Genomic DNA, 17700 nt, shown 5'->3' with positions numbered 1-17700 from the left:
CTGGTTACCACCATAGGAGACAATAGCATACATGTTATTGAATTATTGGGTTTTACTGTTAAGGAGTTGTCAATAATTTGCTTTGTTTCAAGATAATCTTACTATATTTTCAGAACTTGTCCTCAAGCATGCAGGTATAAACTATTGGGAAGAAATAGTGCTTTACTCCTTCTACTATGAAAAACAATGACTGGAAATCCCCAATAATCGGAGTTTACACTTCAAAATTTCCCTTTGGTTTGTCAGACTTGTGTGCTGTCCGCCATTTTTCTTTCAGGAGTAACCACAAGGTAACTCACCTGTGTAAACGCTTTGCATCTGATTCTAAGCGATTGCACCTCAGTATTTTGTAAACCAATTTCCTCATTGTCCTCACATTTTCTTTTTAAAAAATCACCCTGGAGTACTATTCTTTCTCATTCTCTTTCTATGTTTCAATACAGAAATGGTTTGTGACTGTGAATGGCACCTTGTATTAAACACACATGAGCTTTTCTACTCTCACATAAGCATATTTTTCGCTGCCTATCAGACCACACATTAAAATAAAATCTTCCTCTAGTGGAGTGAAATCCGGAGTCATGGCAAACAAACACTCCACCACATTAGACATTAATCTAAACCTTTTTTTACCCAACTACTTATACAGCTAAGCCCAAACGGAAATGAGTGTTTATAAATAACATTGCCCCCCTAAACAGGTTCCCCCATTTTCTACAATACCAGCAAGGAGAAGCAAAGTAGAATAAAAGATTTAAAATGCAGCACGGGAACACAGATTCTACCAAGAGCAATAGTAAATGTTTCTGGGCTCATGTCTATAGATGTGCCTCAGGCGACAGTGCAGGCAGTGATAATTCCGCAAAACTTGGAAAATGTAGGGGAGAATATGAACGTTGCGGGAGAAACTGAAAATAGAAATAAAAGACTTGAATTCGAAGCCTACGGGTATCAGTCACGATGTGAAAGGAAGCTATAGCATGTGAACTCTTCTTGAACCGAGATTTAAGTCATATGGTCATAAATCACTGGGACATAAACTCCGCCATTCACGAGTGATAGCCTATTTGTGTCCAGCTTACCTTAGCCTCTGACGATAGACGCAGACCACGGCACAATATTTTCAGATTCACCGGGGAAATCGATAAGCAGGAGTTTCAAAACTTCCAAATTAAGTAGAATGAAGGCAAGCAGTTACCCTTACACGCTGAAAGTCACTCGTTGGCGACAACGGCAAATGGGGAAAGGAAAATGGTAGAGCGGCAAAGAACTGGCGAGAAGGCTCTAGCTTTTGGATGGACAGCCCTGTGATTGTGGTAGCGCGCCCTGGTCAGGGAGATAAGACCACTATCAGCTTTCCTGGCTGCTCTTATCTAATACCAAAGAAATGGGGTATGTTTCTTATGAATATTGAATGCTAAAAGCGCGGATTTTAAGATTGCTGTCTGAGAGTACTGAACAGAGAGGCTGGGTAAACTCCCCCGAAACAGAGCGTCACAAGTGAAAATTATGCAAATTAACCAACACGGAGGACACAAGCGCCCTGCTTTGGCAATCATTAAATCTTTACAATCAAACCTGAATCGAACTCGCCCCATTTCAACCAACTCACGTGTTAATAATTATATTGAGAAACAATACCAATAATCACATATGTCTTTAAACTTCCGCGTTGAGAGTGCTGCATTAACTTTTCTTAACACCTTGTTGCCAGGAAAGGCCTTTGTTTGAAGTACAGCATGAGAATAGTGCAGATGAAATATGACACAAGGGTGAAAATACAGCCGGTTTCAAACAGGTTCAATTGGTTCTAAAGCAGGGCCAATGTGTTTTCCCCCTGTATTCAGAGAGCTGAAGGCGTTAACGATGCTGAAATAAAAGTGTTTCAGACACAGGAGCGAAAAGTTACACTTCAGAAGCAAAACCAAGGCAGAGGGGGCGAGAACTGAATGAGTATACGAGCTATAGTCACCACTAATGCATACCAATGCTTCTGTCGTTTATGGCTACGTAAGATTTATGACTTCATGCACTAAGGCTGTAAACAGAGCACTAAAGTGAAAACACTTGCTCCTATCGCTTTATTGCGATGCAACTGCTTGAAAGGGGAAGCCAGCCAGCGTAGGAGGGAAGATAGGGACAAAAATTCACTCGTTTGCAACTTTTCAAGTAAGCCGCTCAATGTTCCATCTATAGTGAAGTACTTTATTGTCAATGATCAGTCCTCCAACTTTTCTTAAAGTGCTGACTCCAACTTTTCTCTCTTTCTCTTGAGATTGTAGGAACATGGCAAAAAAAAAGTAACGCCACGGATGCTGGATTTTAAAAAAAACTTTCTATTACTTAAGTTTGGCTGAATGAGCTTCAGTTAAAAAGCGACTGGATAGGATTTGAGAGCGTCTGGTTTATGTGAGGGTATCTTCTAAAATCATCGCGAGCTCGTTGGGTGCAGTGAACTAAAATACTGGACAAGAAATGCTTTACGCCATTCATGATTGACGACTCTCCCTGCAGCTAGCTGCTAAGTTCTACAAAGAGAAAGTAAACGAAGAGAGGAGAGAACGATTGGTTTGCTCCAAACCATAGATGATATCCCTTTTTACAAGGTGCCTATAATTAATTCCAACAGTTATAACTTGCATTTCTAAAACACCTTGCTCGAAATTCGAAGACAGTAACCAAAAGTTTACATTTCCGCCAGCCATATTTAATAATTGAAAAGGCAGTCTGCTATGAATTAGCATCCATTTTATGGCCTAGAATGCATGCTGGATGTAATTTCTTCTGCAATTGATACAGTTATGTTTATTTATTCGTTTATCCTAAAAAAACGCAATATATAATTTGAAATTATTATAGCATACTGTGGGTCCCTTTAGCAGATGTTCAACATCATCGGCAGCCGGCACTGGGGCTAATAAAGGTGACATCTCGCAATGTTCGCAGTTGGGGCTTTTAACGACTATATATGTATTTTTTTAAAAATCAGAATAGTACACAAAACTCACCGAAAGTTTGTTCAGTCTCAGTGAAAAGTCTCTGATTGTAGAATTGTTATTTAGTATAAAGTCTGGAACGGAAACGAGAAACCATTAATTTCCACGGTATGAAAGGAAAGGCGTCGGAGAGCTGGGTCTAAGTAACTCGACTAATTCTGTGTGGATTGTTAACGGGCGGGGTGGGGGGTGGGAACAAGCTAGACCCTCAGCTCAATTGTACACATACGATAACATTCCAATAAGTGAGAAAATCATCTCTGAACTATGTTAAGGTTTCTGTGGAATATTGAACGAAATGTGTCAAGCCGAGGATTTATCATTCAACAACCTAGTAGATTTTCTGTACGCCACCCCTAATAAGGCGCTTTATGTATGTATCGTTCTCAAATATGTCTGTACGAATCCAACTCTCATTTGCTCTCAAACTCTGTAAAAATGGTATTATTTGTGTGGTTTAGCCTTGTCAAATTTACACCAGGGCTGGACAATAAATCAGAAAACAACAATGACGTGTAACCCCAACTGCAATTAAATTTTAATGTATTTATTAAAAAAATGCTCGGTGTTTACATTTAACTTTGCGTCGGCCGGGTGGAGTGAGGGGACAGTAAAGGCCGCAGATATATTGCAAGAATTGAAGTAGATAAGCCAAATCGAGAGTTCAAAGTCCAATAGGGACTAAAAATATCAATTACAACAATTCCACGGGCATGGCACATTTGAGGCATAATTGTTCGCAAAGTAATGTTATCTTCCGATAAATGCATTCGCGTCCCGGACCGAAAATATGGCAGAAAATAACTTTGCTTATTCGCAATGATTTTTTATCCCCCCACCACCCCCTCCCCCCAGCCGAATTGGTTTTGGTTTACGCGATTGGTAGAATTACGGTAGGGTACTGATCTGGCTATCAATAATTGCCAATGTGATTTGTCATATATAAAAAGAAGTAAAGCATTCGTTAAAGCAGATTGCATTGGCCCGGCTGTCCCAGTCCACCGAAAACATAAATCAAATCGCAACACCCTGACCTTTCCTGAGCAGGACTCACTGGTGGGTGCAATTTTATATAACATTTGCACCCCCAGCATATCATAACGAGTCTTTCTCCAGCCTTTTATTCATCGCGCATGCATCCTTTATAAACAAAGGCAGTATTGCGTTAGTTCGTATCGCCTTTTAATTTATTTCGTTAAATTCTCCAGGCAATCCGTATTCCAACGCAATGACGGCCTGCTAACAAAATAATCCTCTCGATTCAGCCTGCTTAGTGCCTTACATTAATCAAATACTACCACGGTGAAAATGAACAAATAGGGGCTATATTTGAGCAACAATGATTTTTTTAAAAAAATTTAAACCTTAGGTGGATTGACTCTCTCTCTTCTCTCCACCACCCCCCCCCCCCCACACAACATCACTGCCCGTCAATGATAGAAGCATAAAATTTAATACACCTCCATTAAGCGATATGATTCATTGAGATTTCAACAACACACACTTAGTAACGCGAAACCTAAATAACCTCCGCCTAGAGATACTACAATTCACAAACTAGCTGAGTAGATTTCTAAAATGGACGGAGAACCGTTCATTGGAGCGCATTACATAATGAATAAAATGCCAGAATAAGTAGATGCATATTTACCCCCATGTGATACAATAATCATTCCTCTTAACATCCATTAGAGCCAGAAATATCGGCGTTAAATTCTATGTGATAAAAATACACTTTTGTTTGTACACACTCGGGCAGAGAGCGGCCATTGACAGGATTTCAATATTCAATTGTTCCTGTTTTAAGGACAACACACGCATGTGATCCGAACAGTATTCTACAAAATAACTTCTTTCCATTTACCATATGGAGAGAGAATATTATTGGAAATGGATTATATGCCGAAGCAAACAGAAAAAAGGGGAATCTAAGCGTGTTCTGGCACAATCTGACACCCGTAAGTCTTTCCACTGACCTTTGCCTTGAACAGCAATAACTCACCATATTAATGAACAATCAACGGAAGCATTTGGAATACCTCAAAATAAAATCCATTCCGCTAAACGCAGCATCTCGCCCTGCTCGCATATATTCCTTCATGTGAAATCCAGTGCCCAGAGTGCAATCTCTTTAGAAGAAAATAGCTGGCTCTTAACAGAAAGTGGAAAAGCGTAATCACAGCCGAAGCCAGCATAGGTCTCCGATCCAAATGCCACAATAATGCGCTGTATTATGTGCTCACGTGGTCATACGTCAACTTAAATCCTTTTATTTGAATTTGGGAGATAATTAAAGGAGCACCTTTTTCAGGCAAAACCTAACTTTTTACCCAACAAAACCTAAGAAGTTTCTTAAGCAGAGTTTTGTTGGTGTTGCAGAAGGTTGCTCCGCGATAATTCTTTGCAGGAAATCCACGGTACGGTAAGTTGTGTCGCCTGTATCTCATAGTGTAAAAGACCTCTATCCGGAGCCTGCAGACTCAACTATTTGGAACGAGGAATAGTTCTTGGCAGCGCATTAAAACCCGGAACGGAAGTTTAAATCGACCTATGAAAAAGGGAGCACTTCACATTTTCGACCAAAACAGCCAAATAAGCAGGGAAGTCCCACAGTGGTTAGGCTTCCACCCGAGTCTCCCTTTTCAGAGCGTGCTATTGTACTGGACTTGCTTAACACCCACACGTTACACCATGCTAGTTATTGAAACTAGAAAAGGATTATAATTACCTGACAAAGACAAAGCAGTGTCCCAGAAAGCCTAGGTGATTTTAGTGAGTGTAGCACAGGGTGAGGAGTGGACTTGACAGCGATGTAATGATTCTGCTTTCTTTTCCTGTAGAATGGTAAGTCATGTCTGTAGGGACCTTCATGCAAAATGTGTGCTTACACGTTTTCTGCCAATTGAGTGATGCATTGAATTTCTTGCGGAAGAAAGTACAAAATAGATTCAAATGTAATATATGTTAATAGTGATGCGGAACCATCGATGAAAATATGGCCATTGTGTATCTTTAGGGAATAGAATTGAAATCTCTGCCTTCTTCGTCAGATTTACCTTACTTTAGTGCAACACGTATTGAAAGTTTGGGGTAATCAAAAGTATTTAGGAGAAAATATCAAGACACCTGAAATATCAATTTGGCTGAAGTTGTTAAAAAATTACAGTTCATGTAAGAGATTGATAATTGATATGTCTCTATTCTCAGCACGTATTTTCTGCCATTTAAATATAATTAGAAAACGTGCCTTTCTCATGTAAGTTCTATTTTCAGTATGGTCCCTTTATTCTGTTGCTTTTACTTTATTTTGCCCCTTCCACTTCCACCTTTGCTTCCTTCTATTCATTTTCATCCTGAATATCTCTGAAAGTTGTTTCATAAACATTCACTGCAAGCTGTTTTACACAATATAGACACGTTTCCTTTCAACACTATTCTTGCTTGTAACCATTATTCAGTGTCCCAAATGATCGAAAGTTGTTTTAATGTCCAATTCTACAGTTTTAGGCAAGCCTGCATATGCAAAAAGTTTGGGTGGGACAGTTAAGTATGGCTCTTGATGAACTGAGTTAAATTCTAATCATAACAGCAAATCCAAGTGTCAGGGTACAAAAGCAAGACCAGTTTATTGGCCTCCCAACCTCAGCAAATTTGAGAGAGGTTATGCCTTCTACATTTTCACTCTGAACAAAATCCATGCAATGGTCTTACAAAGGCCGTGGTTAAACTTTCACCCAAAGTAAAACATTAATGAATAATTGATGAACACTACCAACTGAAGTTCGACATATAATGTACGCATATACACACGTAAATATATGCATATACGTTTAAGTATGCACATATGTAAAGATAGATAGATAGATAGATAGATAGATAGATAGATAGATAGATAGATAGATAGATAGATAGATAGATAGATAGATAGATAGATAGATAGATAAACAGACAGACAGACAGACAAAAATGTACGCCAGGTTTCTTTGAAATTTGCAAGAAACCTTCTGAAATTGAGACAGTTGAGACCGGCTATTCGGAGACTACAGTTTGAAGATATATTTAGGACACTTGTACTGGACAAGTAGAACCCATCAAAGTAAGGAAATAGCTCTCACAGCTCACAGTTATATCTTGGGGCTAAAATTTTGAAAGTTAAACAGTTCTTCTGTCCGAGCAACTAATGGCCATTTTTGATTTAGAGGTATTATCGCAAAACCAGCACAAACTTTTAAAAAGTGAAAAGTTGAACTTTAAAATGTTCCAGGAAATAACTATAACCGACGTGTCCATTCTAAAGGTTGAAGAATCTGGAAAAACAGATAATCGGCCTAGGCGATAAGCAATAGCTTCTCTTGGGTCAGGTTTTGTGCATTAATTGAAAACTGGGCCGGGGATTGTTCTATAGGCCAATAGATAGAGCTGCAAAGAATCTTATAGCTTACCTGAGATTTCAGCCAAATCCAAATCAGCCTCAAAGGACGGATAAAGCCTGCTGCGAAATTGGTAATGTGCTTTAGGGGGGGGAAAGTTCCAACGCACCCTGCAGATTCTACATTTTCCAGATTATCCGGCTGTTTTAAAAATATTGCTCACTGCTTACTTGAGATAGTCCCTCTTTCTGCAAAGCCTGTTCAGGCCAGAAAAGCAGGAGAAGGAAATTTAAATCCTTAACACTGATCCGGCGCCCCGCAAATACTGAACTGGTTGCCTTACAGGTTTCTGCAGACGTCTGGGGCACTGGTTTTCTGTGAGATCTGAGCATTAAAAAGAGAGAGAGAAAAAAGCAGCCCAGCAAACAAGCAGGGTCAAATCGAGGGGGAAAAAAAACCTTATGGAATCCGTTCACGTGACTTAAAAATAATTGTTAGCAGAATCTGGATCAAATCTGGTTATTAGGCACATACAATAAAGTTTCTGTGGTTCATTGTTAGGGTAGTATGCTTGCAAACTCGCATTGCATTTAAGCGGTGTTGGTTTAGGAAAACAGCTGCCCCAGTGTTGAGGAGAGCTAAGTCCCATTGCATTGCGAAGGTAAGGATAAAGCCGGGCAGCATGGCAGAGAAAGTGGCGTTCGCACGTTAAGCACTAACCACCGCTACACGTTTCATTTTACTCTTTATTGTTTTTTTTAAATGTCCATTGAGACATTACTCTGTAACAAACGTGTAATTATAGATAAGCGATTTTCTCCCGCTGTTTAAGCACAGTTGAATATTATTTCGTTGTCTTTGTTCTCCAGAACAAACACACCCTTTAAGTGGAAATGTTAGACTTTGAGGCTGGGAAATAAAGTTAGGAAACAGGATCTGGTGCAAGATTTAGGCGGACGCTGACCTGAATAAAATTAGACTGAGTGCTCGGAGCATGAGAAAACGTCCCCAAGAAACGAATGGCCGCAAGGAAACAATTGCTTTCTTTTAATCTAAATTCTATCAACTTTATACAGAAACTATCCGAAAAATAAGCCTGCCAAGTATCAGTAAAATTCTGTTTGTTTTCATTTTAAGAGTGGCCTTGTACGAAAATCATTTTTGTATGCGGGTGCAATTGACAAACCCATCACAACAAAGCATTAAGACTGAGTAATTTATTGCACTCCTTATTCCATGCAATAAAACTGCTCTACTTATCAAACGGCACTTTCAACTAACCAGATAATTTGAGCATTCCTACCAATCCGGAACTTCACAAAGTCTAACAACACTATTTGCTTGTATTGTCTGCGGGAAAAGTGTTACCTTTAACCAACATATTGCTGAACATACTGTTTATGGAATGGAGGGAAGATTTGTATGCCGCTTTGCCCTACATGCCTGTGCTTAGTCGGTTCTTATTTGTGGATTTGCTTTTCTTTCTTAAAAGGTTATTTAAAAAAATATTATTTTGGTGTGATTTTCATTTGATGTCCTATTAACTATATCATGCCTAGAACTTGTACTGAACTGGATTTCTTATGTCGAAGAGGTCGAAAATAATGTTTATTTTTAAGCATTGCATTTTGCCTTTGAATAAAATTACAAATCATATCGGAAAGTCTGTCCATTTAGATATTTACACTCAGCACAAAAAAATGGGGAAAACGGAACTGGAGAGAAGTTCTTGCTTCGATATTCCTTGTTAGTCTGGTAATAATAAAATAAAGAAATTGGATATATTTTACGTTCACTTGCAACCAAGGGGTTTCAGGTCTCTTCACTGCATTTTACCGATTACAGCTGTACATTCGGGTGTTAGTTTCATATGCAAACGGAAATAGAATAGAGATTGCGTGCTATCGCAAGCATTGAGAAAGATTGCTTTGAGGTGACATTTGGATCCCATGAAAAATAAATAGGTGGTTTTACAAAGCATATTGCCCTTCAAGTATGGCTACGTGTATTTTTATTTTGGCAATATGTTGACAGCAAATTAGCAAGCCCTACACAATTACAGTAAATATTTTTATGATCCTCCCCCTGCCAATGTTGTTGTTCAAATTCATATACAGAGTTGAAAATGAATAAATATATGTGTGTTATTTGGTGATGTTACAGAAAAAGTTGTTTTTCCTTTAAAAATGATATTTATGATATTCCCTGTTAAATAAATCAAGCTTTATGTTTCCAGCCCCAGTGAATTCTTAGAGGCTGCTGTGAACCCGAAACAAAGGAATTACCCTAGGCTTTTGTTCCCTTAAATAACCACCGACCTGACACTCTCAAATGGCTCCATGACTACCTTTTGCAGCCGGGTAATACATTTCAACGTGGAAGGGAACAGTTCTGCGGAGTGCACGCAACCTCTCAGCTTATAACAAGAGTTGGAGAAATAAATTACGTTTTCATTTAGTGTTCCCTGATTCCGATGAACTGCAAGCACCAAGCCACCTGTTACACTAAAATAAAACCAGTCCACCTGAATTCAGCAGCAAAGCAAAATATTTTACCTTTCAAATTCGGGCTCTTAGACCATCTCAATGCCCAATTAGACTATCCTGGAACGAATCTTGATTCTGGATAGAGACGGTCTAGATCTAAAAGGAGTACATTTATTGTCGTTAAAAAAATAATAATCGTGAAGCAGTTGCCAAACAGTAACTCATAACGTATTGTTCTGATTTCAGGAGGTGCATCCAATTACAGATGTGTTTCATTGGAATGCCGGCCCGGAAGCTGAAGACATTGTATCAGCCGTTATACTATTGCAATTATCTTGTTTTGATTGATCATAGCCAATAGTGAGAATAATAAAATGTACTTGACTGGAGTGATGAGACATTTAATTAAGTGGTATGTACTTTTACTAATGATCTTTTATTGTAAATATTAGGAGTGCTACTTAATTATGAGTGCAAACAATGCACGTTTCTGGATCTATTTTCGGCAGGTACCAACATCAAATGCACCTATTAAATAGGAGCAAGATCTTTGCGAAGAACAAATATATTCTTTCATGAGGGCAAACTGCGTCCTTACGAGTTCAGAGATTATACCAGCAAAACCATGGAAATAAATGAATACAATATTATGAAAATAAGAGAGTCACTAATTTGTCCTAAAACACTACAATAAAGACAGGTGTTTCTGTACATTCTTTAGTCTTATATGTTTTTTCCGGCTCATAGTTGCACATTATTTCCATGCCTAAGCCAAACAGTAGACAGGCAGAATAAGTGCTTCACTTTGCTCAGAATTACATATGTTAGTGCATTTGTTGGAGCACCATAACTCTGCCACTTATTGTAAATCGCTCAAATTAATGAATCATAGAGGAATTTAGCTTATGCCTCTTCATTTCCAAACGCTGCTGCCTACAGTTGCCTCTCAGCCCTGCGCATGTAAGAGATGGTGATTTATTAACGACAGGAAAATTGAACAAAGCAGCACAGCTACACCGTGGTATCCAGGCATACATACTGTGAACTAGAACATCATCATATGTGTTTGTATTTGTTGCAATTAATCATGAAAAAAATCTAAAATATTACTGACACGCGAGAGACTGACTAAACACCATCACAGACATGCCGTGATTTAAATCTGAATACTAAAGGGTGCTATTCATCACATTTATGACAGTATTAAGAAATAAAAAGGTAAAAACATAAACAGAATAAAACACTGATCATAAAGACACTACTCACCACAATTCGTGCCTGAGTTGTGCCTCTTCCTTTTCTGAGACAGGTCTTCCAATTATAGACTTATTTTTAAGGAAAGTTCATTTTCACATCAGACTGAAACAGATCTAGTGCGAATACTGACGACTACATATCTATTCCGGACCGGCTGCATTAATTATTTAATGAGTCACGTGACTGGGGAGATTAAAATTTCAATACATACACAGAGGAGACGCGTGACCCTTTATCTTGGAGTGTGGAGTTTTTTTTCCCTTTTTGCTCCCCTTCTTAGTTGAATCTTTATTGTCCTGGTTTTCTTTTAGTCTTTGGATGCTTACTGGTAAGTGATAATGCAAAAATGACTGGCCTGGCTTGATCCCAGATTTGACAGGTCTGCCATTTGTGTCACCTATAGTTCGAACAGCCTCAGTCCAATATTCTTGGGCATTTCTTCAAGCTGTCTTTATTGTCCGCCTGACAGTTTGATATTGAAGCTTAGTGTTACAGTAACCCGCATATATAAGTCACATGTAAGACTAACTCTTTCATATATGACTTTACATCCCCCCCAAGGCTGTTAAATTTGACACCAAATCGACCCTCACTAGCCACAGTCGATATTTTATTATACCACTCAAATGTGGATTAGATTTTGCATTTTGTCTGGCAAATAGGAGCCCATAATTACGGTGGTGCATAAATTGGTCTTTTTAAGGGTAATAACGAACATTGCGTTGTAGAAATAGTTGATTAAAATACACACAATGAGTTTTTATGATTGGTGGCAATCTCTCACTGCTTTAGATGCGCTTTAAACTCACACTGTCGTGTTTTGATTTTAATTAAATCATACATTTTCACATGCGTAAACAAAAGAAATGCTGCATTTTATTAAATTAATTACTTATGAATTTTCAAAATACTGGCCCCAAAGAGCTATTAGTGCAGATATAGTTCATAGAAAGCAAATTTGTATTTGATAGAAAACATACTGGTTATTCCTCTATTCAATAATCAGAACAATGAAGACTCCTCAATAGGAGAATCAACTCACTGTAACAAGTGAGAGATTGGATCCATTCTTTTAAATCATGACAACCTTTAACTACAAAAATGTTATTAACCAAACCATTTAAAATAGGCATTGTTTCTCACAACGCACGAGGGTTGTGTTTTGCAACTTGGGTATAAATTATCATCAAGCACTCTTTTCACAAGCACGTCCCACACAGCAAACGGCACTGTATGTGCACACACATAATGTATATGTATATATATATATACACACACACAGAAATATATAAACTTTGCTCTTTGTATCGCCGCATATTTAAACATGATTTTCTAAAAAAAAGTTATTTGGGACTTTTTCTAGGTTTTTTTTGATAACAAGATACATTTTAACCCCTATCTGCAGGCATAGGAAATAGTGGAAAGAGCACTGTCCATCTTTTTAAAGGTCAAGGGTTTGAGGGGTCAGACTGCACCGCTAAAAGCGGCTAATCGGTCAGAAAATCTGTCCTCTTGGTGAACTCGCTCTGGTTGCCCAGCCGTTGACAAACAATGCAACTTTTTATTACAAAAGACCGTTCGATTTACAATAAACCAAAAACATCAAAGAGGAAGAAAATAAAGATGCAAACGGGTTTTCATTTACTAAAGGCGCCTAAAGTTTGGTCATTTGAGGGCTAAGTTTTAATAAACTTTTCCTTTTCAAAACTGACTTGGAATAAAATAAATTACCTTTTCCCTTTGACTATATGTGCTTATAATTTTCTGTGGTAATAAAAAATGCTAGCAAGCAACTCCAGGATTGTTCCAAGGGGGGAAAAACATGGTGCTCGTCGAGATAGTCACATTTTATTCAAGAGAATCCAATGTGTCCACACACTTTTCCAAAAGAGCGCCCTTCAGACTTGCTGTTGAAGTATACAAAGAAGTATTTATTGAATGAGGTGATTAATGATTCCGAGCAAAATCTGGTATTTTCAATCTGTTTAAAATTCCTCTTACAGATAAGCAAGCACGACTGACTAATGGGGGCGAATTTTCTCATCGTCCGATTCTTTGTCTTTCCATATACTTTTGCAGTCGTCCTAAATCGTTATCCAAAACATATTTACGAATGTCTATGCTGATCATGCTAGCAGTTGTTGTTTGCTAATTGTAAGAAAAGAACAAAATATTTCTACAGCCGCGAGCAGGGTTTATTTTTTTCTCTCAAGGAGCTAAATGTGAAAATTCAGTCTATTTTCGTATAATCCCTATCGAAAGTTCGGACAATAGTATTTGTGCGTAATTTTACATAATGGCAGGGTATTTCAGTTCTAAACAAGTTTTAAGAGGAACAGCGTACGTGTATTTTGCCCATCGCTAACGTGATGCGTTCTGTGCCTTGGTAGTGCTTATAGCTAGTATATGTACAATTTGAAGAGGAGAAGAAAAGCTATGAACGAATTTTCATGCTGTGAGCTTTAAATGGCTGCTGGGACATACAGATGTATCAAAATCACTAAGATGTTTATAAAGAAGTGCATTGTTTGCGATACAATGAAGCCTCCGATGTCCACTATTTTTTCTGGAAGCCTGATGTTTGTGCTGTCTTCAAGCAATCAATAACATGGAGCATACTAGAATTATCATCGTCCACAATGCCAGAAGTCACTAGCTACAATTTTATGTTCAATGAAGTAACTATTTAATTGTTTAGCGCCCATTCCCCAAGATTAACAAAATGAAGTCACAGCATATATTCGAATATTTAGTCCTGCAGTTTATATTTTATTAGCCATATATTACAAATAATAAAATAAACAATGATTATATTTTTTATATTTGGAATGTCGTTACCACGTTAAATAATGTAAAGTATGAGACAGCACAACAGGATGCAAATTAAAAATAATCCCACATGGCTACACTTTATTCCAGGACCAGAATAATAGCGTCTAGGGCCACAGAAGGCCGTGTTTGCCATCTTATAGATGACTTATTATTTGATCGCCTCACATTTTACTGCATTATTTACGACTCGGTGACGTAGAACTTGATGTGGAAAGGCTGTAGAAAGATGAATTGTAGATCCAGGCAGTAATTTAACCTCTTTCGCTCGGTTATTCTTCAGAACCACCAGATATTTTGCAGTGTGGGGGTCGAGATGGGAATTGGGGGAGGGGGGGGGGGGTAGCGGTTGATGGGCGGTGGGGGGAGGAGGTTAAATTGCTTTAGTTTGAAAGTAAGGATGTGAATATATTCAAAACAGGTCAGTTGAATGCATAGCCACGTTTTGGAGTCGAAAAAGTAATTCGCCATGTGTTCGCTAAATCCTGACTGAAGTAAATCGTACACATAAGAACTGAGATGGTCCACGAATTAACATTTTATTTAAAGCCCAGGGCTTTCATTTTTACACTGTCGTTTATGTCTCTCGTTTTAGCAACATTTGGCACTGCACATAGCACACTGAAATATCCACAGAAAAATACACAAATCTTACCAATGATTTGTACGGTTTCGTCACAGTTTGGACTGTACCAAAATTGTTAAATATACAACCACTCGTTTGAAATCTCTGGATAAGATCCTTGCACATTCGTTATACTGATATCAGTAACACGACTATATAGAGGATACAGGTTTAAAATAAAAACACCTTAAATAACGCTGGCGACATAATTTATTTCCTATATATGTAGCATCTGGGACAGTTTATTTGCTCTAAAACCATTTCCACATCCACACATATTGCTGCCTTTCTCATATTCTAAAACAGATTTATTCTTAAATTCTCACAAATATTCCAACAGACTACACTAGTTGTGATTATGACGCTTACATTTCCTCACAATATCTATTATTCAGTGTCCGTTTTTATCTCTTTTCTTTGAATATCATGGAAGAAGCCACTTTGACAGAGCCTAGCATCAGTTCATGTGGAGGTAATGAAGGATACAGAATGCACCCAATCAAACAGAAAACACTTTGAAGGTCTGCAGAGAATGGGTTAACACAACATAAATGCTTGCCCTTTTTGGGTTTAACAGCATCAACCCTGGAAAAAAATTCTCACTGCAAGAAATCCCTCCACATTCAAGTCAGTTATGTGGCAGACACATTTTGGTCCAAACTATGTTGTGGGAGAGGGGTTGGAGAGTCGAAGCAGCTATAGGCTTGATGAATTTGGTGCTGAACCATCTGGCTGTGGGCCCTGGGAGGATACTTGTGTTTGCTGGCTTGTAGAAGATGATGAGCTAGCAGAACGCATCTTAGTGTTAGGCAGTTTATGATCTTTCTTCCATTTCATCCTTCTGTTCTGAAACCAGATCTTCACCTGGCGTTCAGACAGGCAAAGAGTGTGTGCAATCTCAATGCGTCGACGCCTGGTTAGGTAACGGTTAAAATGGAACTCCTTCTCCAGCTCTAAGACTTGTTGTCTCGTGTAAGCAGTTCGAGACCGTTTGGGCTCTCCTCCAGTGTAATTTGGGTTCACTGAACAAAACAAAAGTAACCAAACATAAATACAGATACAGCCACGAATCTGACAATGGGATTAGATGCACGTGAATGAAGGTTCTAAAAGACAAGACTTTTCTCAAAGTGTTCTGACAACGGCGAACAATCTACTGCAATAAAATGGCTCTGGGTATTTAGGTTAGAAAAGCATCAAAGGCACATGGCCAGGAGCAAGATCCAGGGCAATGAAATTTATGGGCGCTGTAATTACCGACCTAACAGTTAGGTGATCGTAAATCTCATGAAAGGGCTAGTTACAGAAAGGATTCCGCACATCCGATTTCAATTGAATTTTAATTGTTTCAGGTTAGCTTTAGTTACTTACCGGTAGTAACGTGAATTTTCTTCATCCACGGGTAAACTATGGGCTCTTTGCTGAGAGTACCTTTCTGGGCAGTGGGGGTTTTCGCATTCTGGCTACACAAAGCTGGTGTGGCTATTGGGACCACTTCACAAAGCTGATTCTGTCTCGGTATGTGATTTTGGAGGCTAGCCTGCGACTGCACATGACCCCTTTGCGACATGTCTTGGTTGCCAGTGCCTTGGACATTGTTGAAGCTGTAGGTCGGCTCTGGGTAGTTTGATTGTGGGTATAGTGCCTCATGATGGAATCCAGGGTCCCGCGGCCGCTCGTAGTATTCAGGAGATTGGCTTGGTATGTAGTTATTTTGAGAATATTCCTCACAAGGTGGAAATTTTGGCTCAACGTAGTTGGAGTTTATCAAAAACGAACTCATGGTCATTAATTTCTGAAGTGCAAAATACTAATTTTTCTCGCGTTGTCGTTTTTCTGTTCCATAAAACCCTCCTACTTGCTGTCAAGTGTATAAAGTTAGCTGTTCATGTGATGCAAGCAGCCAATGGGGTGAGTGGCTGTGGGCCCCGGATAAGGAAATACACCAATGATGAATGCATGGACTCCAGTCAAAAATTCCATATTATCATTCAAAATCTCGTTTCCCCTGAAATTATGTTGTAGCATAGAAAAGGAAAATTCAAACAACCAGGAAGACACTCATTTTAAAATAATCTAAAATGGGTAATGATATTATGATGTTTTATCGAATGCAAATATTTGCAAATGCATGTTGACGGAGAAAACATCACAAGACAGTATTAAATAGAGATCTGCTATCGTCTGAAATAGTTTACCCTTTTCTAAGAATGTTTCTGTACAACACAACATGGTTCAGTGCTTTCGTGGTGGGGGGGGGGGGGGTGCGGTTTGGATTAAACAATTGGGAAAATAATTACGAGAGTTCAACGCACTCGCTTGTCCTTTCTAATGCAGGGTTGCTGTCAAAGGCATTCCAAGATGCATCGTTTACAAGAAGAATTCCCACAAAATTGTGAAAATACCTGGTTTGGTTGTCAAAACACGAGTAATTTAAAATCCTAGATCAGACCGAAAAGCTGTTTGAAGAACTTAATGCACATTCCAAGTACAGGTCGAAGTGTTAAATAACTCAGGCAACAGTAAAGGATTTTGTCCATATACTGCATATGTACATAAACGTTATGTAATCAATTGAGACTGTTGGCGTAATAAATCTTCTTTAAAAAATGTTATCATTTAATTGTTCGATTGTAATGTGACTTATCTAATGAAATACTCTACTATTAGATTTTTTTCCAGATCTGCTTTAATTGATCTTCATAAAGTAAAATGATGGAAACGAACATTTTGTTAGTCGAGATACCCAATAAAAGTAGATACTAATTATATTATCTTTTAAAAATGCGCAAATCACAACTATTCAGTGAAACGATTCATTTGCATAGAACTCTATTCCAAAGCATTGGGCAAACGTTTTGTTGATTGTTTATTTGAATTTTGAACAAACCGCTCCTTTCAAACACACTCAATAACTGAACGTTAAATGCGTCAGTTCTATTTCAGGTGCCCTACTACAACCACACGATTAAATCTGCATGCAGTATGATTTGTTATATCAAGAAACGTAATCCGTTTCAGAAACTCAAAACATACCAGCAATAATTGATAAAGCCTTCTAATGTTGACTTCATTTTAGAAGAAGTAAAAATAACCTGCCGTAAAAAAAATCGCAAGCTAATTGGCTGGTCATATAA

The 17700-nt window shown here is 38.3% G+C and overlaps 2 protein-coding genes across 4 annotated transcripts in view; both read right to left on the bottom strand.

Annotated features, from left to right (window-relative positions):
• LOC144510458 (homeobox protein Hox-A3) overlaps positions 1–17700 on the bottom strand; it is a 43484-nt gene that overhangs the window by 6086 nt on the left and 19698 nt on the right. For 2 of the 3 annotated variants that reach the window (XM_078239919.1, XM_078239902.1), the window contains one exon: positions 9922–10008. The exons of the other annotated variant lie outside the window; for it this stretch is intronic. The gene's annotated coding sequence lies outside the window, so the exon portion shown is untranslated. The remainder of the gene's footprint in view (positions 1–9921; positions 10009–17700) is intronic. 3 annotated transcript variants of the gene reach the window in all.
• On the bottom strand, positions 15260–16810 carry LOC144510497 (homeobox protein Hox-A4). The gene is made up of 2 exons (XM_078239965.1): positions 15935–16810; positions 15260–15585 (listed from the first exon to the last, which is right to left on the bottom strand). Exons 1-2 carry the CDS (start codon positions 16350–16352, stop codon positions 15260–15262), a joined length of 744 nt encoding a protein of 247 aa, XP_078096091.1. The 5' UTR covers positions 16353–16810.

This window comes from Mustelus asterias, chromosome 2 (genome assembly GCF_964213995.1).
Source record: "Mustelus asterias chromosome 2, sMusAst1.hap1.1, whole genome shotgun sequence".
Classification (NCBI taxonomy): Eukaryota; Metazoa; Chordata; class Chondrichthyes; order Carcharhiniformes; family Triakidae; genus Mustelus; species Mustelus asterias.
The sequence above is the reverse complement of the archived record's forward strand: the minus strand, read 5'-3'. Positions and strand labels throughout refer to the sequence as shown.